The sequence below is a fragment of the Lampetra planeri genome, chromosome 51 (genome assembly GCF_965212315.1).
Source record: "Lampetra planeri chromosome 51, kcLamPlan1.2.h2, whole genome shotgun sequence".
NCBI lineage: Eukaryota > Metazoa > Chordata > Hyperoartia > Petromyzontiformes > Petromyzontidae > Lampetra > Lampetra planeri.
This window is the reverse complement of record NC_136157.1, coordinates 6,074,366-6,097,324: the sequence shown is the minus strand read 5'-3', so window position 1 is coordinate 6,097,324 and position 22,959 is coordinate 6,074,366. Positions and strand designations below refer to the sequence as shown.

At 54.2% G+C, this 22,959-nt stretch overlaps 2 protein-coding genes across 3 annotated transcripts in view; one reads left to right on the top strand and one right to left on the bottom strand.

Moving 5' to 3' along the window:
• Nucleotides 1–7,319, bottom strand: part of LOC144734561 (uncharacterized) — a 31,325-nt gene extending 24,006 nt beyond the window's left edge. The window contains exon 1 of the mRNA XM_078616807.1: nt 4,232–7,319. Coding sequence (XP_078472933.1) covers nt 4,232–5,969 — 1,738 coding nt within the window. The 5' untranslated portion in view covers nt 5,970–7,319. The remainder of the gene's footprint in view (nt 1–4,231) is intronic.
• A 3,059-nt stretch (nt 7,320–10,378) lies between these two features.
• On the top strand, nt 10,379–19,230 carry LOC144734523 (uncharacterized). 2 transcript variants are annotated; one of them, XR_013588527.1, is made up of 3 exons: nt 10,379–10,577; nt 13,257–13,386; nt 18,809–19,230. XR_013588527.1 is itself a non-coding variant. In XM_078616758.1 (2 exons), exon 2 carries the CDS (start codon nt 14,834–14,836, stop codon nt 15,926–15,928), a length of 1,095 nt encoding a protein of 364 aa, XP_078472884.1. In that variant the 5' UTR covers nt 10,387–10,577; nt 13,257–14,833; the 3' UTR covers nt 15,929–18,233. The 2 variants fall into 2 exon arrangements, 1 of the variants encoding a protein (XP_078472884.1); XM_078616758.1 differs by lacking the exon at nt 18,809–19,230 and having other exon boundaries at nt 10,387–10,577; nt 13,257–18,233.
• The last annotated feature ends 3,729 nt before the right edge of the window (nt 19,231–22,959 follow it).

Below are 22,959 nucleotides of genomic sequence, written 5' to 3'. Positions count from 1 at the left end.
AACGGGTAAGACCCACCGAGACAATATTCTAGCGCTGTTGCAGAAGCGAGCTGGACAATCGCAAATGATTGCACCTCTCCGCAAGTGGCCTTATTATCATCGTCATCATCACGTGGAAATTTATAGCGGCCAAATTACTCGCGTAAAAAATAACAACCGCGTTATGTTGAGAGAGACACGCAAACTACAGATATACAGCAGCAGCAGGCATCATCAGGGTTGGTATCAAAACCACGACCTCCTGTATACCAGGCGAGGTAGTTAACATCTCCTAGCCACCGTGATGACGATGAGAGAGAGACACGAAAACTACAAATATACAGCAGCAGCAGCAGGCATCATCAGGGTCGGTATCGAAACCACGACCTCCTGTATACCAGGCGAGCTAGTTAACATCTCCTAGCCACTGCGCCAACGATCACCACACCTATATACATATATAAAATTAAGATAAAATTCCCCCATATAGCCTTAGCAGACTGTAGGGGCAAGTGCTGTTAGCGAGCACCTATGAAAGCCGGTACGGTACACGAGGGGATGGGTGGCCAGCACCACGCCCGGCCGCCTTTGTCTCCCCAGTGGCGATATTTACACACCGAACCAGGTACTCATTTGAGGCCGAGTCGACCTAGGGGAGGCCCAGGACCGGTTCAGATAATCGTCACTGGTGTTGGCCGTGAGCGGGACTCGAACCCGGGTCGCCGGGTTCATAGCGCTAACCGCTACACCACCCCTCCCCACATACACACATATATACAAACACACATGCACACACAATTATACATTAAATTCGCTAGCATAATATGAACATTAATTTACGGAAAACGTCAATTTTAACCTTATGCGTCAAAGTATAAAATACACATATATATTCCGCGTTATACGTACCCACAACCGTAAGGACATAAGTGTATCAAACATTATAAAATAACTGCCCTTGTATGATGATTTTCCTATTTATAAAACAGTGGAGGGGGGCCCCCCCATTGGCGCTTTTTATCGGCTTTGTCGTCGCACTCCCGCCACGGGAGGCGGATTTTCTCGACGAGCCTTCGAGAAAATCTTGTGTGCGAGCGACGCCAATCACACTGCGCCGCGGTATAAAACGAGGACTATTTTGATTCTCAGATTTCTCGAGACTCGGCTACGATTGCGCCACAATGTTTAGCTCTCTTTAGCGCCTTCTAGAACATCGCGAGAAATCGCAATGAGTCACTCAGCTCTCTAGCCCCTAATAGAACATCGTCAGAATGTGCATCGGTGAACCCTTTCACTTTTCCAGAAATGTTTTTTAGAATGTAGATCTGTCACAAAAATTGCCATGTATTAAATGCGGTTATTTAGATCTCTGTGCGAGTCTGTGGGTATTGTGCGAGTCTGTGGGTCTCTGTGCGTGTGTCCGAGTCTCTGTGCGTGTGTCCGAGTCTCTGTGCGTGTGTCCGAGTCTCTGTGCGTGTGTCCGAGTCTCTGTGCGTGTGTCCGAGTCTCTGTGCGTGTGTCCGAGTCTCTGTGCGCGAGTCTGTGGGTCTCTGTGCGTGTGTCCGAGTCTCTGTGCGTGTCCGAGTCTCTGTGCGTGTGTCCGAGTCTCTGTGCGTGTGTCCGAGTCTTTGTGCGTGTGTCCGAGTCTCTGTGCGTGTGTCCGAGTCTCTGTGCGCGAGTCTGTGGGTCTATGTGCGAGTCTGTGGGTCTCTGTGTGAGTCTGTGGGTCTCTGTGCGAGTCTGCGGGTCTCTGTGCGAGTCTGTGGGTCTCTGTGCGAGTCTGCGGGTCTCTGTGCGACTCTGTGGGTCTCTGTGCGAGTCTGTGGGTCTCTGTGCGAGTCTGTGGGTCTGCGTGCGCGTCTGTGGGTCTCTGTGCGAGTATGTGGTTCTTTGTCCGCGTCTGTGAGTCTCTATCTCTCTGTGCGAGTCTGTGGCTCTATGAGTCGCGTTCTGAGTCTCTACGAGTACTTAACGCTTTTTTTAAACACGGCAACTGAAAGAACCCAGGCAGGATAGTAGTGGAGCGTTACGCTTCGTCAGACGCTTGGGGCGATGGTGGTGGTGGTTGTGTTGAAAAGTTAAAGAGTTTCACAGGAAACAAAAACTTTAACAGCTACTGGACCGTAATCCGGCCCCGCCTGTCAGCGTTTTGCGTATCCCCCCCCGAGTGCGTTCACGTTTCCATTGCGTTTACTCACACACACACCACACACACCACACACACTTAATATACACACACCACACTTTAAACACACACACCACACTATATATACACACGCACACCTCACACTTTATACACACACACACCACACTTTATATACACCCCATACTTTACATACACACACACCCCATACTTTACATACATACACCACACTATACTTTACATACACACACTATACTTTACACACACACACCACACTTTACACACACACACACCATACTTTACACACACACACACACCACACTTTACATACACACACTTTACATACACACACACCACACTTTACATACACACACCACACATTACATACACACACACCACACTTTACATACACACACACCACACTTTACACGCACACACACCACACTTTACATGCACACAATTTACATACACACACTTTACACACACACACACCATACTTTACACACACATACACCACACTTTACACACACATACACCACACTTTACATACACACACTTTACATACACACACTTTACACACACACACACCATACTTTACACACACACCACACTTTACACACACGCACACCACACTTAACACACACACACACACACACCACACTTTACATACACACACTTTACATACACACACACCACACTTTACATACACATACACACACTTTACATACACACACTTTACATACACACACTTTACACACACACACCATACTTTGCACACAACATACTTTACACACACACACACACACCACACTTTACATACACACACTTTACACACACACACACCACACTTTACACACACACACCACCCTTTATACACACACACCACACTTGGCAAACACCACGCCCGGTCGCCTTTTTCTCCCCAGTGGTGATGGGTTTTTTTACGCATCCGGTACTCGTTTGAGGCCGAGTCGACCTAGGAGAGGGGAGGTCTATGACCGGGTCAGATAATAGTCAACGTCGTGGGTGGCTGTGAGCTGAAATCGCTACGCTACCGCTCCCCACAACAACAACAACAACAAGTTGCCGTGGACGTCACCAAAGCGCTTGTGCCAGGCTAGGTGCACTATGAGGCCGTCACGGGCAGTGTGGGAGGCTGGCTGCTGGCAGGAGGAGGTGGTCACGGGGACAGACCCAGGTGCCATGGGTTGACTGCTGTGCCAGGCTAGGTGCAGGAGGTCACGAGCATAGACCTCGGTACACACCATGGGTTGACTGCTGTGCCAGGCTAGGTGCAGGAGGTCACGAGCATAGACCTCGGTACACACCATGGGTTGACTGACAGATCACTCGGTAAAGTGCTTTCCATACTCACAAAGACAAAGATCCCCCTTATAGCCTTGCGCTAATGTTGGGGCAAGTGCTGTTCGCGAGCAGCATCTAAGAAAGTATGTTGAACTTCTTTCGCGCCGTACGTAACCGACCGTGCTAATCGCAGGTGCCGTTTTGAAGGACACCAAACTAAACACACCGTACAGCAGATCTAAAGACGGCACTTTCGAACGTAAAAGACAGAGATAAATATCCCCCATATAGCCTTAATAGACGATTGGGGCAAGTGCTGTTAGCGCGCGCAAATAAAGCACAAATATCCCCCCCCCCCCATAGCCTTAACAGACTGGTGAGGCCACGCACAAAGACAAAGATCCCCCGTATAGGCTGTAACAAACTGTAGGGGCAAGTGCTGTTAGCGAGCACCTATTAAGGCCGGCACGGCACACGAGGAGGTGGGTGGCCAGCACCACGCCCGGCCGCCTTTGTCTCCCCAGTGGCGATGTTTACACACCGCAATAGTTACTCATTTGAGGCCGAGTCGACCTAGGGGAGGCCCAGGACCGGTTCAGATAATCCGTCACCGGTGTTGGCCGTGTGCGGGAATCGAACCCGGGTCGCCGGGTTCGTAGCGCAGCGTAGCGCTAATCACTACACCACCGCTCCCCACACACACACACAGACACACACACACACACAGACACACAGACACACACACGTACATACGAGTACATGTAAACACAAGGAATCCCACACGCATGTTGCCCCCCCACTCACCGTTGAGCCCAGACGTCTGATAGTGCTGGGTCAGACCGTGGAGGCGTCTTTGACCCAAATCCATGCCGCTCACTTGATTTTCAATCGCTCCGCTCACCAACGCGGCACCACCACCACCACCTCCTCCTCCACCTCCACCACCACCACCACCACCACCTCCACCACCACCAGCAACAGCACCACCACCAGCAGCAGCAGCAACAGCAGCCGCGCCAGCTCCCACGGGTAGATACATACTGATCATCTCTCCGAGGTCACCCGGACACGCCTGTCCTGCCGCCATAGCACTCCCTAGCAGCGAGCGCTGCTGCTGCTGCTGCTGCTGTTGATGCTGTTGATGCTGCTGCTGCTGATGGTGTTGTTGGTGTTGCTGGTGCTGCTGCTGCTGGTGGTGGTGCTGGTGGTGCTGGTGGTGGACGGGCGTTGACGAAGGACTCGACTCCGACTTGATGCCGCTAACACCGCCCACGCTCGAAGCCGGCACCGACGATGCGCCCGAAGAAGCCGCCGCCGCCGCTTGCGCAGCCGCCGAAGGTGTCGATCCCGCAGAAGACGACGACGACGACGAAGACGACGACGACGACGAAGACGACGACGAGGAGGAGGAAGCCGCAGCAGCCGCGGCCGCGACCGCCGCAACAGCCGACGCCGCGCCGCTTGCTCCACCACCACCACCTCCACCACCTCCTCCACCTCCTCCACCTCCACCGCCCAGCGTGGCCGTCTGGCCGTAAGCCGCTGCCGCAGCGCTCATCCCGTACGCGGCGGCTACGGCGGCCCCGTTCATGTAGCCGTGGGCTGCCGCTGCAGCCGCGGCCACGGCGTTGGCGTGGTGCGAATGTCCGGCGTGGTGCGAGTGGCCGTGGTGGTGGTGGTACGGGAGACCGGCCATCTCGTAGCGCGACGGATGATGTGGGTGCGCCGGATGATGGGGGTGAGCCGGGTGATGTGGATGAGCCGGGTGATGCAGGGGCGACTGGTGGTGGTGGTGGTGGTGCGCCGGGTGATGCGGATGCCCGGGGTGGTGGTGCGGGTGGTGGCCCATGGTCTGCCCGACGGGGCTGTGCGCACCACCGACGCTGCCGTGGCTGTAACCGGCGGCCGCGGCCACGCTCAGCTGATCCTGCATGAGAGTCGCCGCGTAACCACTCCCTGGCCAGCCGTTGACAGCTGCCTGGTACGCGGCACCGTCCACCATAGCTCCGCGATGCGAGGACATGCCCGCGCCGGAACCCACGGGGCTATTGCTGTTCACCGACACGCCGCCCGGTCCAAGGAGGCCCGCGGGCAGTGAATATTTGTCCTTTTTCAGGAGGGTTTTGGTCTTGCGGCGTGGTCTGTACTTGTAGTCGGGGTGTTCCTTCATGTGCAGGGCGCGCAGACGCTTCGCCTCGTCGATGAACGGCCTCTTCTCCGCCTCGGTGAGGAGCTTCCACTCGGCGCCGAGACGCTTGGAGATTTCGGAGTTGTGCATCTTGGGGTTTTCTTGGGCCATCTTTCTCCGCTGCCCTCGCGACCACACCATGAAGGCGTTCATTGGCCTCTTGACGCGGTCGTTGCAAAGTTGCTGGCTCTGCTGCCCGCCAACTTTGCCGCCTTGTCCACCACCTCCACCACCACCACCTCCACCACCACCAACGCCACCTCCTCCGATGATGAGAGAGGAGTTCGCGGACAGACCGCCGTGAGTTTGAGCCACATGCTGCTTGAGGTCGCTCTCCAGCATGCTGTACATCATCTTGGCGACGGGGCGAAGTCGTTCAAGACTCGCTAGAATGTTTACTTGTGAAGACGACGACCACGATGCTGTTGCTGCTGCTGCTGTTGTGTTGGCGATGGTTTCTTTCTTGCCGAGGCTTTCGAAGAGAGCGGTTCGATTCGGGAGGTAGGGCGTGAAGATAAAAGCGTGGTTCGTTCGAACACAACGGTGATCGCCGTCTGTGTTAAAGAGTTCCTCCAACGCACAGCCGATCTGGCAAAGGTGACGCTGCTGCTACTGCTGCTGCTGCTGTTGCTGCTGCTGCTGCTGTTGCTACTACTGCTGCTGTTGCTGTTGCTACTACTGCTGCTGCTGCTACTACTGCTGTTGCTGCTGCTGCTGCTGTTGCTGTTGCTACTACTGCTGCTGTTGCTACTACTGCTGTTGCTGCTGCTGTTGTTTTTGGAGTTGCCCTAAACGATGGCGACAGTCGCAAGCCGTTTAACCGTGAACAGCCCTCCGGAAGAACTCAAAAGTGATTCAAAATAAATCGGAGTATTTTGGGTACTCCTCGCGATCGATAAACGAGGACCCCTAAAATAATCGAGAGACGATTTGTGACCGGTTATTTTTGTTTGTTCTTATACTCTGACTAACTAACTAACTACCTCCCCGGCACGAAACATTCGTCGATTTTGAACGAGCGCGAACTACAGTAGGATCGGCAAACAACAACAGCAGCAGCAATAACAAAACGAGAGTGGGAGATAAAGCGACTCCTGTAGTTGGGCGAAATTAATGTATTCTTTTGAAACCGACTCCACGTTCTTCCTTTTGTTTTGCTATTCTGGGGGGCGAAATTACTACCCCGTCTTCTCCCCTCCCCCCCAACACACACCACACACACACACACACCCGCTCACTCCCTCCACTAATAAATATAATTACTCGTATTATTATCCAAATCTTCAATAGCTTCCACAGCAATGCGATTCTATATATCTATCTATCCGTCAAGTTTCAGCCCGTGAGCCAAAGGCGACAAATACCCCGACGAACGAATCCGTACAGCAACACCAACGAGCGAAAGAGAGAGAAATTAAAAAGCCAAAATCGACTCAAATCTACTTCTACGTTGCCGACTTACGCATCACTACCGCCTTTGTAAACTAACAAACTCGACTACCGTGCAAGCGACTCCTTCTGCCATATAACTAAGGCGAGAGGAGATATGCAACTCTCCTCCACCTCCTATGAATACACGGAGAGAGAGAGAACGAGCGAGCGAGAGAGTGAGTGAGTGTGCGCGCGTGTATGTGTGTGCGTGCGCGCGCGAGTGAGTGGGTGAATGAATGGGGACAGAGCCTGGCATAGCGAGGAGTTGAAGGCGAGTCGGAAATTTTTTTTACGGAAAATAATTAAATAAATAAGTTGCCTCGGTGGGGGGTGGTGGTGGTGTTGGTGGGTGGGGGTGGGGTTGGTGGGTGGGTGGGTGGGGGTGGAGAGAATGAGCGAGAGAGGAGGGGGGGGATGGGAGGATAGGTGGGACGGTGGGTTGGGTTGCGTTGCGTTGGATGCGTGGTTGGTCTGTTACAACGTCAAGGCACCGCCCATCACCTCCGTGAGCCCGTGGTTGGAGTCTGTCAAACAGGTTCGCTTGCCTGTGCGTTTGGGGAGGAGGAGGTGGAGGAGGAGGAGGTGGCGTGTGACGTCACCGCCTCCACCCTCCGTGCCCCCCTCCCCCCCTCAGCCACAGTGCCAATGGCGAGCGAGGCGAGCGGTGGAGGTGAGCGATGGTGTGGGGAGTGAATTTAAGGATGGGGAGGCAAGCAGGTGTGTGGGGGAGAGCGTGCGCGCGAGTGTGTGTATGTGTGTGCGTGTATGTAAGGGTGTGTGTGTATGTGTGTGCGTGTATGTGTGTGTGTGTATGTGTGTGCGTGTATGTGTGTGCGTGTATGTGTGTGTGTGTATGTAAGGGTGTGTGTGTATGTGTGTGCGTGTATGTGTGTGTGTGTATGTGTGTGCGTGTATGTGTGTGTGTGTATGTGTGTGCGTGTATGTAAGGGTGTGTGTGCGCATGTGTGTGTCTATGTGTGTGTGTCTATGTGTGTGTGTGTATGTGTCTATGTGTATGTGTGTGTGTGCGCATGTGTGTGTCTATGTGTGTGTGTCTATGTGTGTGTGTGTATGTGTGTGTATGTGTGTGTGTCTATGTGTGTGTGTCTATGTGTGTGCGTGTATGTGTGTGTGTGCGTGTATGTGTGTGTGTGCGTGTGTGTATGTGTGTGTGTCTATGTGTGTGTGTAGATGTGTCTATGTGTGTGTGTGTATGTGTGTGTCTATGTGTGTGTGTGTGTGTTTATGTATGTGTGTGTGTCTATGTGTGTGTGTGTATGTAAGGGTGTGTGTGTCTATGTATGTGTGTGTCTATGTGTGTGTGTGTATGTGTGTGTGCGTGTATGTGTGTGCGTGTATGTGTGTGCGTGTATGTGTGTGTGTATGTGTGTGCGTGTATGTAAGGGTGTGTGTGCGCATGTGTGTATGTGTGTGTCTATGTGCGTGTGTCTATGTGTGTGTGTGTGTATGTGTCTATGTGTGTGTGTCTATGTGTGTGTGTCTATGGATGTGTATGTGTGTGTGCCTATGTGTGTGTGTCTATGTGTGTGTGTCTGTGTGTGTATGTGTATATGTGTCTATGTGTGTGTGTGTTTATGTGTGTGTGTCTATGTGTGCGCGTGTATGTGTGTGTGTGTCTATGTGTGTCTATGTGTGTCTATGTGTGTATGTGTGTGTCTATGTGTGTGTCTGTGTGTATGTGTGTGTCTATGTGTGTTTGTATGTGTGTGTATGTGTCTGTGTGTATGTGTGTCTATGTGTGCGCGTGAATGTGTGTATATATGTGTGTATGTGTGTGTATGTATGTCTATGTGTGTGTCTGTGTGTGTGTCTATGTGTTAGGTCAACTCAGCCTCAAATGAGTATCTGGTGCGGTGTGTAAACATCGCCACTGGGGAGACAAAGGCGGTCGGGCGTGGTGCTGGCCAACCACCCCCTTCATAGGTGCTGCTCGCAAACAGCCCTTGCCCTCCCCAACAGTCCTGTTGAACGCTATACGGGGGATCTTTGTCTTTGTGTGGGTGGGTGTGTGTGTGTTTGTACGGTTGTATAGGTGTGTGTGTGTGTATGTGGGCGGATGTGTGTGCGTGCGTGTGTAAAACGCGCATGTGTGTGTGTGTGTGTTTCCGCGTGAGTGTGTTGTGCGTGTATGTAATGGTGTGTGCATATAGTGTGCAGCATTGTGTGTGTGTGTACACACATGAGTGTATACGCTTGGTTACGTGTGTATATCGTGTGTATGCGCGTTTATGTCTACGAATGCGTTTTAAAGAGTGAGTGTGCGCTTATGTAGTTATGTATATCTGTGTGTATATATGTATGATGCGGTTGTACGTATGTGTGTACGGGGAGCGGTAGTGTGTGTGTGTGTGTCTGTGTGTGTGTGTGTCTGTGTGTGTATGTGCGTCTGTGTGTGTGTCTGTGTGTGGGGGTATTTGGGTATGTGTGTGTCTGTGTGTATATGCGGGGCGGTGGTGTGGCGGTTAGTGCTGCACTAAGCTACGATTCCAGCGACCCGAGTTCGATTCCCGCTCACGGCAAACAGCGGTGACGATTATCTGAGCCGGTCCTGGGCCTCCCCTAGGTCGACTCAGCCTCAAATGAGTACCTGGTTCGGCGCGTAAAAAATCGCCACTAGGGAGACAAAGGCGGTCGGGCGTGGTGCTGGCCACCCACCCCCTCGTGTGCCGTTCCGGCCTTAATCGGCGCTCGCTAACAGCACTTGCCCCAACAGTCTGTTGAGGCTATACGGGGGATCTTTATCTTTGTGTGTATATGTGTATATGTGTGTGAGTGTGCGTATGTGTGTATGTGTGAGTGAGTATGTATGTATGTGTGTGAGTGTGTATGTGTGTGAGTGTGTTTGTGCGTGTGTATGTGTGTGAGTGTGTTTGTGAGTGTGTGTGTGTGTATGTGTGTGTGAATGTGTGTGTGTGTATGTGTGTGTGTGTATGTGAGTGTATGTGAGTGTGTGTGTGTGTATGTGTATGTGTGTATGTGTGTGTGTGTATGTGTATGTGTGAGTGTGTGTGTGCATGTGTGTGTGCATGTGTGTGTGAGTGTGTGTGTGTGTGTGAGTGTGTTTGTGCGTGTGTATGTATGTGTGTATGTGTGTGCGTGTGTATGTGTGTGTGTGTATGTGTGAGTGTGTGTGTGCATGTGTGTGTGCGTTACCCCAACAGTCAGTTGTTGAAGGCGACACGGCAATGTAGAACTGTCTTTGTCTTCGTTTTATTTATATATATATGTTCATGCGCATATGGTTCCCGGTGAAAAAAATATTAGTTCTCTTGGTGCGTGACCTCGTTCCTTTGCATTTGTACCCGCGCGTGCGTGCGTGTGTGTGCAGCATGACTGGGGAGACAAAGGCGGCCGGGCGGGGGATGCTATCACCGCTGCATCCCCCGCCTCCCTCCAATCCACCCCCCCCCCACCGATGCTGAGGTGTTCACGTCTGGAGAGGTGCTCGCAGACCGGCACTAGCCATGGCCGCGTGCGGGACGTGCAAACTTTCGCGTGTCCACTTCGAACGTACGTACATCGGAGGCGCGTGCACATCGATGCGTATCGGTGATCGAATATCTGAAACGAGTGCCTGGTGCGGTGTGGAAACGTCGTCACTAGGGAGACAAAGGCGGTCGGGCGTGGTGGATTCTGGCCACCCATCGCCATGCGAACCGTTCCGGTTTTCATCGGTGCTCGCTAACAGCACCTGCCCCCAACAAAGTCTGCAGGAGGCTATACGGGGGCTCTTTGTCTTTGTATTGCGGGGAGCGGTAGTGTAGCGGATTAGCGCACTGCGCTGCGGAACCCGGCACTGGGGAGACAAAGGCGGCCGGGTGTGGTACTGGTCACCCACACCCTCGTGTGGGTGACCACTGCTCGCTAACGGCACTTGCCCCAACAGTCTTAAAAGCTATCCGGGGCATCTTTGTCTTATTGACGTGTGTGTGTGTGTAATTGTATTGTGGACGTGTGGATAATTGTCCTTGAATGTATGGACGTATCTATACACTGACGCGCACATATACACATATACATACGTAAAAAGACAAAGCTCCGTCTATAGCCTTGACAGACTGTAGTGGCAAGTGCTGTTAGCGAGCAGCAACTATGAAGGCCGGCGCGGCACACGAGGGGGTGGGTGACCAGCACCACGCCCGACCGCCTTTGTCTCCCCAGTGGCGATGTCTACACACCGCACCAGGCACTCATTTGAGGTACAGATAATCGTCACCGGTGTTGGCCGAATTCGGGAATTCGCCGGTTTCGTAGCGCAGCGTAGCGCTAACCACTGCGCCACCGCTCCCCAACAAACGCGCGCGCGCGCGCGAATTTTAGTGGAGCGGTGGCGCAGTGGTTAGCGCGAGTTCGATTCGCGCTCGCGGCCAACAGCAGGTGACGAGTGAGCATCGACCACTGGGGAGACAAAGGCGGCCGGGCGTGGTGCTGGCCACCCACCCCCTCGTGTGCCGTGCCGGCCTTCATAGGTGCTCGCTAACAGCACTTGCCCCAACAGTCTGTTAAGGCTACACGGGGGATCTTTGTTTGTTTTTCCCACCTTTGGAATGTCGCGCGCGTGTCATGTTGGCGAGCGGTGGCGCAGTGGTTAGCGCACCGCGCTCCCCATCTAAGTTCGACCCCCCCCCCCCCCGGCCGCTGTGACACTGGGGAGACAAAGGCGGCCGTGGAAGGGGTACAGGACCGCACCTTCCCAGCGTGTCTTCGCTCGCAGCACTTGCCCCAGACTGTGCTCAAGGCTACACGGGGGATCTTTGTGCCATGCTAGGTGCACGCATATATACACAAAGACAAAGATCCCCCGTGTAGCCTTAACAGACTGTTGGGGCAAGTGCTGTTAGCGAGCACCTATGAAGGCCGGAACGGTACACGAGGGGGTGGGTGGCCAGCACCACGCCCGACCGCCTTTGTCTCCCCAGTGGCGATGTTTACTACACACCGCACCAGGTACTCATTTGAGGCTGAGTCGACCTAGGGGATGCCCAGGACCGGTTCGGATAAGCGTCACTGGTGTTGGCCGTGAGCGGGAATCGAACCCGGGTCGCCGGGTTCATAGCGCTAACCACAACACCACCGCTCCCTATACACACACACATATACATACAATATACACCACAATCATATCACGAATACGCAAGCATACATGCCGATTCATACAAAACACGCAAGTTCATGTATTCTCAACTCGTATGTGCGTACTTACAATGATCACAGACATCTTCTGTGTCTTTATGTTTGTATGTACAAAACAATATATATAAATATCCCCCGTGTAGCCTCTAACAGACTGTTGGGGCAAGTGCTGTTTAGTAGAGTGTGGTTCCTATGAATGCTGGCACGGCACACGAGGGGGTGGGTGGCTAGCATCACGCCCGGCCGCCTTTGTCTCCCTAGCGGCGATTTTTAACACATTTTAGGCTGAGTCCACCTTGGGGAGGCACAGGACCGCTTCGCGTAATCGTCACTCGCGTTGGCCGCGAGCGGGAATCGAACTCGGGTCGCCGGGTTCGAAGCTCAACGAAATAATAAAGATAAAGATCCCCCGTATAGCCTTATCAGACTGTTGGGGCAAGTGCTGTTAGCGAGCACCTATGAAGGCCAGAACGGTACACGAGGGTGGGGGTGGCTAGCACCACGCCCGACCGCCTTTGTCTCCCCTGGTGGCAATGTTTACACACCGCACCGGGTACTCGTTTGAGGCCGAGTCGACCTAGGGGAGAGCGCGTCCATAGCGAAGCGCGCTAACCGCTGCGCCACCGCTCCCTCCCGGCAACAACCCACCGACTCACGCGTTAGACCCAGCGACAACAACAACAACAACATCAACAACAACAACAACAAAACCACCGACACATCAATTTATTACGGCATTCCGTACTCGGAAGAACCCGGCGAATATTTCGTCTAAAATTCCCGCTCGGCCTGTTCACAAGGAAAGTTCACGAAGCGATGTTCGTCCGATCGCCGTCAGAAACCAGAGGTCGCAACCGGGTAACCCGATACCCGTACCCTACCCGATACCCGGTTACCCGGCCAGGTACGGGTACCCGTTTGCGACCCTGGTGCGGCCGGGTACGGGTAAGGAATCAAAACCCGTTTGCGACCTCTGTCAGAAACCCACCCCAAGCGGTCACTAGTGGCACGTGGGGGTGGCACGTGTTGCAGGGCTGCGCCTCTATCTATTCTCAGATTGTCGCTGAAGGTGATGATGGTGATGGTGGTGATGGTGGTGATGGTGGTGGTGGTGATGGGTCCGCGTGGGCGGCTTCGTCGCTGCGATCGCCCCCCCGACCGCCTTTGTCTCCAATGGACTGCGAAGGTTCGACTCTTGCAGATGCGACCATCATTGCAACATGCGGTACTCTGTTGTTGTTATTTTTTTTCCGGCTGAGTCGACCTAGGCGCACGATTCGATGATTGACTGAGCTTGGGGGGGGCACAGACAAACGAACGTCAACACGCGCAAAGACAAAGATCCCCCGTATAGCCTCAACGGACTGTTGGGGCAAGTGCTGTTAGCGAGTAGCACCAACGATGGCTGGAACGGAACACGAGGGGATGGGTGGTCAGCACCACGCCCGGCCTCCTTTGTCTCCCCAGTGCAGAGACGTATACACTCCGTACCAGTTACTCATTTGAGGCTGAGTCGACCTAGGCGAGACCCAGGACCGGTTCAGATAATCGCCACTGTGTGTCGGCGGCCGTGAGCGGGAATCGAACTCGGGTCGCCGGGTTCGTAGCGCAGCGCGCTCTACAGATACAGACACTTAGAGACACATCATGATATACACAACGAGATATACATATAAGATACACACACACACGCAGACACACACAGATACACACCAACAACAACCGCCATTGACCACTAAGTGGCGGTGATGTCGTCACTGCGCTTGTGCCAGGCTAAGTGCGCATTGAGGCCACGTGAAAGTTTCAAAAAGCTCTCTGCTTGCAGGAGGTCACGGGACAGACCCAGATGCCATAGGTTGACTGACTGAGATGACTGGCAGTTGCACCACCTGTGCCAACTTGCTGCGTTTTATCCACCGGGCTCTCCTTTCGTTGTTGTGAGCGTCGCTCTTCCGCCCTCTGTTGTTACCGGAGGGCGACTGCCTCCAACTGCCCAGTAGCAGCGTCCTTCACGAGCCTCCTCCACAGAGCCCGATCTTGACACCACCGGTACCGGTCATCGGCAAGTCTTCTCAGTTCCAGCTCTTTCTGTACATCAGAAGCCCACATCTCTTCTCGGGCCCGTGCCGCGCCCGTTTAGCCCCCATCTATCCGGACAAACAGAAACTGATTGGCCATGCATTGGCTGCGTCTGCGGGCTCCATGACCCAGCTAATGCGGCCTCGCCTTCCAATGATGGGACCGTGTCCAGATCTTCCAATGATCTGTGATCTCCACACACAATCCGGTGTGGTTAAACCCGAGATGGATCGGAGGCAACCCAGCCTGGATGTTTCAAACCGGCGCAGATGTTCCTTTGAAAGGGCTCCACGTTTCGCAAGCAATGACTGTGGCCGAGAAGACCCGGAGCTTCGTGCGGAGCGACAGGCCAGGTAGCTTCCACGCAGCAGCGTTACGCATCCGATGAAGAGATAATGCCGCTCGACTGATTAGGAGTGAGACCTCCGCTGTCAAACTGGAGCCTTTGGAAACACCCAACCAACATACACACAGCCACATGCAAACACACACACGCACACACACGCACACACGCACACGCACACACACACACGCACACACACACACGCACACACATGCACGCACACACACGCACGCACACACACGCACATGCACATGAAGACAACAGTCCATTCAGGCTATACGGGGGATCTTTGTTCCCATACCTACACACCTTCACACACACACAAGTACACACACACAAGTACACACACGTGTACACACACAAGTACACATACATACATACATACACGTGTACACACATTCACACAAGTACACACACTTACACATGTACACAAATTCACACACACAAGTATACACACACAAGTACACACATACACGTGTACACACATTCACACACACACACATGCCCACATACAAGTACACACACAAGTACACACACGTGTACACACATTCACACACACACACAAGTACACACAGAAGTACACACATACACGTGTACACACATTCACACACACATACAAGTACACACACAAGTACACACATGTGTACACACAATCACACACACACACAAGTACACACAGAAGTACACACATACACGTGTACACACAACACAATTACACACACACGTGCACACGCATCCACACACACGTGTACACACACACACACGTGTACACACATCCACACACACAAGTACACACACACAGGTACACACACAAGTACACACACACGTGCACACGCATTCACACACACGTGTACACACACACACACGTGTACACACATCCACACACACAAGTACACACACACAGGTACACACACACGTGCACACGCATTCACACACACGTGTACACACACACACGTGTACACACATCCACACACAGAAGTACACACACCACAAGTACACACCCCACACGTACACACGCATTCACACACACACGTGTACACGCACACCTGTACACACACACACACGTGTACACACACATCTACACACAAGTACACACACATCTACACACACGTACACACACCACAAATACACACGTGCACACGCATTCACACACACGTGTACACACACACGCCCTTGCCTTTATCTTCATCACCCCTCCCCCCCACATGAATCCACCCCCTCCCCTCATCCCGCGACCCTCCCCCCTCTGCATTCAGCCTCACACACACAAACACACCTGTACAAAGATACCCCGTGTAGCCTGTAACAGACTGTAGGGGCAAGTGCTGTTAGCGAGTAGCACCTGTGAAGACCGGCACGGCACACGAGGGGGTGGGTGGCCAGCACCACGCCCTGACCGCCTTTGTCTCCCCCAGTGGCGATGTTTGCTACACACCAGCACCCGGGCACAGTTCTCAATTTGAGGCTGAGTCGACCTAGGAGGGGGTCCCAGGACCGGTCCGGAGCGATCGCCGATGCTTGTTTGGTCGTAGCCGTGAATGGCAATCGAACTCGTGGCGCTGTTTTTTTTTTGTTACCTGGCGCACGCAGCGCGCTAACCACTGCGCCACCGCTCCCTCGCTTTTCGTACACACGCACACGCATACGCACACACACCTGTTACACACGCATTACTTATTTGGGTAATTGCTGCTGCTGCTGCTGCTGCGTTTGGCAGTGGTGCAAAAAAACAACAACAAACTCCATAACAGCGTGGCCTTAAATGCAGACGCGTATCTCTGTGTTGATGAAGGGTTATTGCCCGAAACGTCAATTGTATCTCCTTTAAAGGCCACCGTGTGTATGGACGAGTGTGTTGTTATTATTAATTTTTTTTTGGGGGGGGGGGGGGCGCAGAGGAGCGGTGGCGCTGTTGTTAGCGCACTCCGCTTCAAAACACCCTCCAACACCTTGCAAGAAAACACTCGCTTGGCCGGCATGGTGAAGTATAGTTAAAAACAACAACATCATCCAACAGAGGATAGAGGGAAGGGCGCTGTTGTGTTTGCGTACGCCGTGCATGTGTGCCTCGCCTAGGTCGACTCGGCCTCAAATGAGTACCTGGTGCGATGTGTAAACATCGCTAACCACTGCGCCACCGCTCCCCTAATCGGTTGCATACAAAGACAAACTTCCCAGACTGTTGGGGCAAGTGTTGTTAGCGAGCACCTATGAAGGCCGGCACTGTGGCACACGAGGGGGTGGGTGGCCAGCACCACGTCCGACCGCCTTTGTCTCCCCAGTGGCGATGTTCACACACCGCACCAGGTACACATTTAAGGCTGAGTCTACCTAGGGGAGGCCCAGGACCGGTTCAGATAATCGTCACCGGTGTTGGCCGTGAGCGGGAATTCGAACCCGGTTCGTCGGGTTCGTAGCGCAGCGAAGCGCTAACCGCTACACCACCGCTCCCCACACACATACACTTACACACACGCACACACAGACACTTACACACACGCACACACATACACATACACACACACTAACACACACACATACACACTAACAAACACACATACACACACACCGACACACACACAGACAGACACACAGAGAAACACACACATTGACACACACACACACACACAGACACACACAGACACAGACACACACACACTGACACACACACACTGACACACGCACAGACACACAGAGACACACACACACACTGACACACACACTGACACACACACACACACCGACACATACACTGACACACACACAGACACACAGACACACTCAGACACACACACAAACACACACACACAGACACACACACAGACACACACACGCTGACACACACACAGACACACACTGACACACACAGACACACAGAGACACACACAAAGACACACACAGACACACACACAGACACACACACGCACCCTCAACACTTTAATCCCTTCTCCTTCCACTCGCCCACATCCCAACCCCCACTCTTAATTCGCTCCCTATTCAAACTTTGGCTTCCCCTCCTCCCCGTGTGTCCCCGTGTCTCCCCGTGCCCCCATGCGCCTTGTCAATGCGTCGCGGTGTCTCTCTGTGCCCCCGTGTCTCTGTGCCCCCGTGTCTCTGTATCTACACGTCCGCGTGTCTCTGTGTCCCCGTGTCCCCGTGTCTCTGTGTCCCCGTGTCTCCGTGTCTCTATGTGCTCCCGTGTCTCTGTGCCCCCGTGTCTCTGTATCTACACGTCCGCGTGTCTCTGTGTCCCCGTGTCTCTGTGTCCCCGTGTCTCCGTGTCTCTGTGAGTCCCCGTGTCTCCGTGTCTTTGTGTGTCCCCGTGTCTCTGTGTCGCTGTGTCCCCGTGTCTCTGTGTCTCCGTGTTCCCGTGTCTCCGTGTCTCTGTGTGTCTCTGTGTCCCCGTGTCTCCGTGTCTCTGTGTGTCCCCGTGTCTCTGTGTCTCTGTGTCTCTGTGTCCCCGTGTCTCTGTGTCTCTGTGTGACCCCGTGTCTCTGTGTCTCTGTGTCTCTGTGTGTCCCCGTGTCTCTGTGTCTCTGTGTCCCCGTGTTCCCGTGTCTCCGTGTCTCTGTGTGTCTCTGTGTCCCCGTGTCTTCGTGTCTCCGTGTCCCCGTGTCTCTGTGTCCTCGTGTTTTCGTGTCCCCGTGTCTCTGTGTCTCTGTGTCCCCGTGTTCCCGTGTCTTCGTGTCTCTGTGTGTCCCCGTGTCTCTGTGTCTCTGTGTCCCCGTGTCTCCGTGTCCCCGTGTCCCCGTGTCCGTGCCGTCCTTCGTATGTGCCTCTCGCTAACAGCACTTGGCCCACGGACATTCCCTTGAAGCCTATACGGGACATCTTTGTCTGTGTGCGTGTGAGCGTTCCTAATTGTGTGTGAAATGTGTGTGCGTGTGTGAAATGTGTGTAAGTGGGTCCGTGGGGAACGACAGTGTAGCGGTTAGCGCGCTGCGCTCCGATTCCCGCTCACGGTGACTTCTTATGAACCGGTCCTGGGCTTCCCCTAGGTCGACTCGACCTCAAATGAGTACCTGGTGCGGTGTGTAAACATCGGACGTGGAATGCGGGCCACCCAGCCTCCTCGTGCGCCGTGCCGGCCTTCAAGGGTGCTACTCGCTAACAGCACTTGCCCCAACAGTCTGTTAGGTCTACACGGGGGATTTTTGTCTTCGGTGTGTTTCCCCGGCCTTCATAGGTGCTCCTCATGCAGCACTTGCACCCCAAAAAAGTCCGTCAAAGGCTCTCCGGGGTGGGGAAGCGCGTGGTGTCTTTGTCTGCTGACAGCCTCATCGACAAACACGAACAGACCGAGCCAATCCACTGCTGGACCGAGGGCCGACAGCTTTCTCACCCAGGGCAGTCGGGAATCTGTCGCGCGAGCTCTCCGCTTGCGATGTGTGTGTGTGCGTGTGTGTGTGTAGCAGCATCGATGTGTGTGTGTGCGTGTGTGTAGCAGCATCGATGTGTGTGTGTGTGTGGAAGCATCGCCCCCCCGCCCCTTCCCCGATATTGCGACGCAGGATACAAAGACCCTCTCCTGGCAGCGAGTCTTGAGACTCGGTTGATGATTTTCGTGGGTGAAACAATTCCGATTAATAAATACACAAATAAGCATGGGCCGCGTGCGTGCGTGTGATGTTTTTTTTTCTTTTCTTGGAGTGTGTTTGTGTGTGTGTGTGTGCGTGACTGCGTAAGATTGTGTGTGCGTTTGCGTGTGTGTATAGTGCGGGGTGTGTGTGTGTAGTGTGGGGTGTGTGTGTGTACGTGACTGCGTAAGATTGTGTGTGCGCTTGTGTGTGTGTAGTGTGGTGTGTGTGTGTGTAGTGTGGGGTGTGTGTGTGTGTGTGCTTGTGTTTGTGTAGTGTGGGGTGGGGTGTGTGTGACTGCGTAAGATTGTGTGCGCGCTTGTGTGTGTATAGTGTGTGTGTGTGCGCTTGTGTGTGTGTAGTGTGGGGTGTGGGGTGTGTGTGTGTGCGCTTGTGTGTGTGTAGTGTGGGGTGTGTGTGTGTGCGCTTGTGTGTGTGTGTAGTGTGGGGTGTGTGTGTGTGCGCTTGTGTGTGGGTAGTGTGGGGTGTGTGTGTGTGTGTGACTGCGTAAGATTGTGACCAAGTGACGATTATCGGAACCAGTCCCACGTGGGGAGACAAAGGCGGCCGGGCGTGGCGCTGGCCACCCACTGCCTCGTGTGCCGTGCCGGCCTTCATAGGTGCTGCTCGCTAACAGCACTTGCCCCAATAGTCTGTTAAAGGCTATACGGGGGATCTTTGTCTTTGTGTGCTCTGTGACACCACCACACACAACTGGCACACACAGTGAGTTGGAGGAGGAGGATGAGGCTTGGGATGGACACTACTTTGTGCGAGGATCTCACAAATCCTCGTACGACCTGGGTCACATTCCCAGCACCAGTGAGCTCCTCCGGCAGACGAAGCTGCGTTGGTTGTGTCACGTCGACAGCATGCCCAGACCACCGCATGGCCAAGCAGCTTCTGTTTTGTTCGGATCGACGGGGGTTCGACGGGCTGGAGAAGAGACGGGGGTGATGTGGTACGGGAGGATGTGGAGCCGAGTTGACTTGCCGGTGTCAATTATTCGGCCTCCGTGGATGAGGAGGCTCGTGAAGGACGCTGCTGCTGCTGCTACTGCGGAGTTGGAGGCAGTCGCCCTCCAACAACAGCGGAGGGCGGAGGAGCGACGCTCACAACAACGAGCGGAGCGCCAAGCGGGTAAAAATCAGAACACCGCCACAACCGGTGCATCTGCCAGCCACCTCAGCCAGTCATCATACCCCGGCACCCGGGTCTGTCCCGTGACCTCCTCCTGCACCTAGCCTGGCACAGCAATTCAATGCGTGGTGCCTGGATCTGTCCCGTGACCTCCTACTGCACCTAGCCTGGCACAGCAAGTCAATCTGTGGCACCCGGGTCTGTCCCGTGACCTCCTCCTGCACCTAGCCTGGCACAGCAATTCAATGCGTAGTGTCTGGATCTGTCCCGTGACCTCCTCCTGCACCTAGCCTGGCACAGCAATTCAATGCGTGGTGCCTGGATCTGTCCCGTGACCTCCTCCTGCACCTAGCCTGGCACAGCAATTCAATGCGTGGTGCCTGGGTCTATCCCGTGACCTCCTCCTGCACCTAGCCTGGCACAGCAATCAAATCCGTGGTGCCTGGGTCTGTCACGTGACCTCCTCCTGCACCTAGCCTGGCACAGCAATTAAATCCGTGGCACCCGGGTCTGTCACGTGACCTCCTCCTGCACCTAGCCTGGCACAGCAATCAAATCCGTGGCGCCCGGGTCTGTCCCGTGACCTCCTGCACCTAGCCTGGCACAAAGCGCTGTGTGGTGATGTCACCGCCACTTGTTGTTTGTTTCGTTGGTTGTTGTTGTTGTTGCTGCGTGTGATGAGTACGCGAAACTAGGGCGGCGTGATACTCAACTCTGGCCGCGTCTTGTGAGCCTCTCTGTAATTCGGTGGGAGAGATTTAGAAGGCGTAAAATGAAATTGCAATTTCTTTTGTTGAGCTAAGACTGGGGGGGTGGGTGGGTGGGTGGGTGAGGGGGGTGAGGGGGGTGGGTGGGGTGAGGGGGGTGGGGTGAGGGGAGGGGGTCCTGGTGAGTTGGGGGGCTGCATAGACCCCCCCCCCCTCTCTCTCTCTCTCTCGCTTTCTCTCTGTGTGCGTGTTCGCGTGCATTCCCACATGCGCACACAGTTACACGAAGCAACGTGCATCATATATTTGCCTACTTTTACGCGTACATGGAAGAAAAAAAAGACGTAAAAGAGACACGCGCACACACACACGAAAAAGCGAGAAGACTCAACGTACGTAAACACAGACAAAGATCCCCCGTGTAGCCTCAACAGACTGTTGGGGCAAGTGCTGTTAGCGAGTAGCAGCACCTATGATGCACACGAGGGGGTGGGGTGGCCAGCACCACACCCGGCCGTCTTTGTCTCCCCAGTGGCGATGTTTTACACACCGCACCAGGTACTCATTTGAGGCTGAGTCGACCTAGCGGAGGCCCATGATCGGTTTGAAATAATCGTCACTGACGGTGTTGGCCGTGAGCAGGAATCCAACTCGGGTCGCCGGGTTCGTAGCGCAGCGCGCTAATCACTTCGCCCCCGCATCCCACGATCATTTACATACGCACCTTGACACACACACACACACCTTGTATGTAGGTTTAACTTTTTTCGCACCGTACGTAGTCAACCGCGCTACACACAATTGCAAAGATCCCCCGTGTAGCCTTAACGGACTGTAGGGGCAAGTGCTGTTAGCGAGCACCTATGAAGGCCGGCACGGCACACGAGGGGGTGGGTGGCCAGCACCACGCCCGGCCGCCTTTGTCTCTCCAGTGGCGACTTAAGGCTTAGTCGACCTTGGGGAGGCACAGGACCGGTTCACGTAATCGTCACTCGCGTTGGCCGTGAGCGGGAACTCGGGTCGCCGGGTTCGTAGGACAACGAAATAATAAAGACAAAGATCCCCCGTATAGCCTTATCAGAATGTTGGGGCAAGTGCCGTTGGCGAGCACCTATGAAGGCCAAAACAGCACACGATGGCGTGGTTGGCTAGCACCACGCACGGCCGCCTTTGTCTCCCCAGTGGCGATGTTTCCACACCGCACCAGGCACTCATTTGAGGCCGAGTCGACCTAGGCGCAGGCCCAGGACCGGCTCAGATAATCGCCACCGGTGATTGTGACCGTGAGCGGGAATCGAACTCGGGTCGCCAGGTTCGTAGCGTAGCGCGCTAACCGTTGCGCCACCGCTCCGCACTTGTTCGCAATGCATATGCGCACAAAGACAAAGATCCCCCGTATAGCCTTAATAGACTGTAGGGGCAAGTGCTGTTAGCGAACACCTATAAAGGCCGGCACGGCACACGAGGGGGTGGGTGGCCAACACCACGCCCGGCCGCCTTTGTCTCCCTAGCAGCGATGTTTACACACCGCACCAGGTACTCATTTCAGGCTGAGTCGACCTAGGACCGGTTCAGATAATCGTCACTGATGTTGGCCGTGAGCGGGAATCGAACTCTGGTCGCCGGGTTCGTAGCGCTAACCGCTGCACCACCATCATGCACACATTAGCACATGCAGACAGGCGCATGGAGAGGCACGGATACACACCTATGGAAGCGTACAGCGGCGTGCGTGTGCGTGTGTGTGTGTACATCCTCACGGATACACACAGACGTATCGACGCACACGTGTGCGTAAGAACGAACTTATGAAGATACTAGCGGTAAGTTCCCGGCGTTTCCCCGGGCGAAAAAGGCAGACGCACACAAAGATCCCCCGTATAGCCTTAACAGACTGTAGGGGCAAGTGCTGT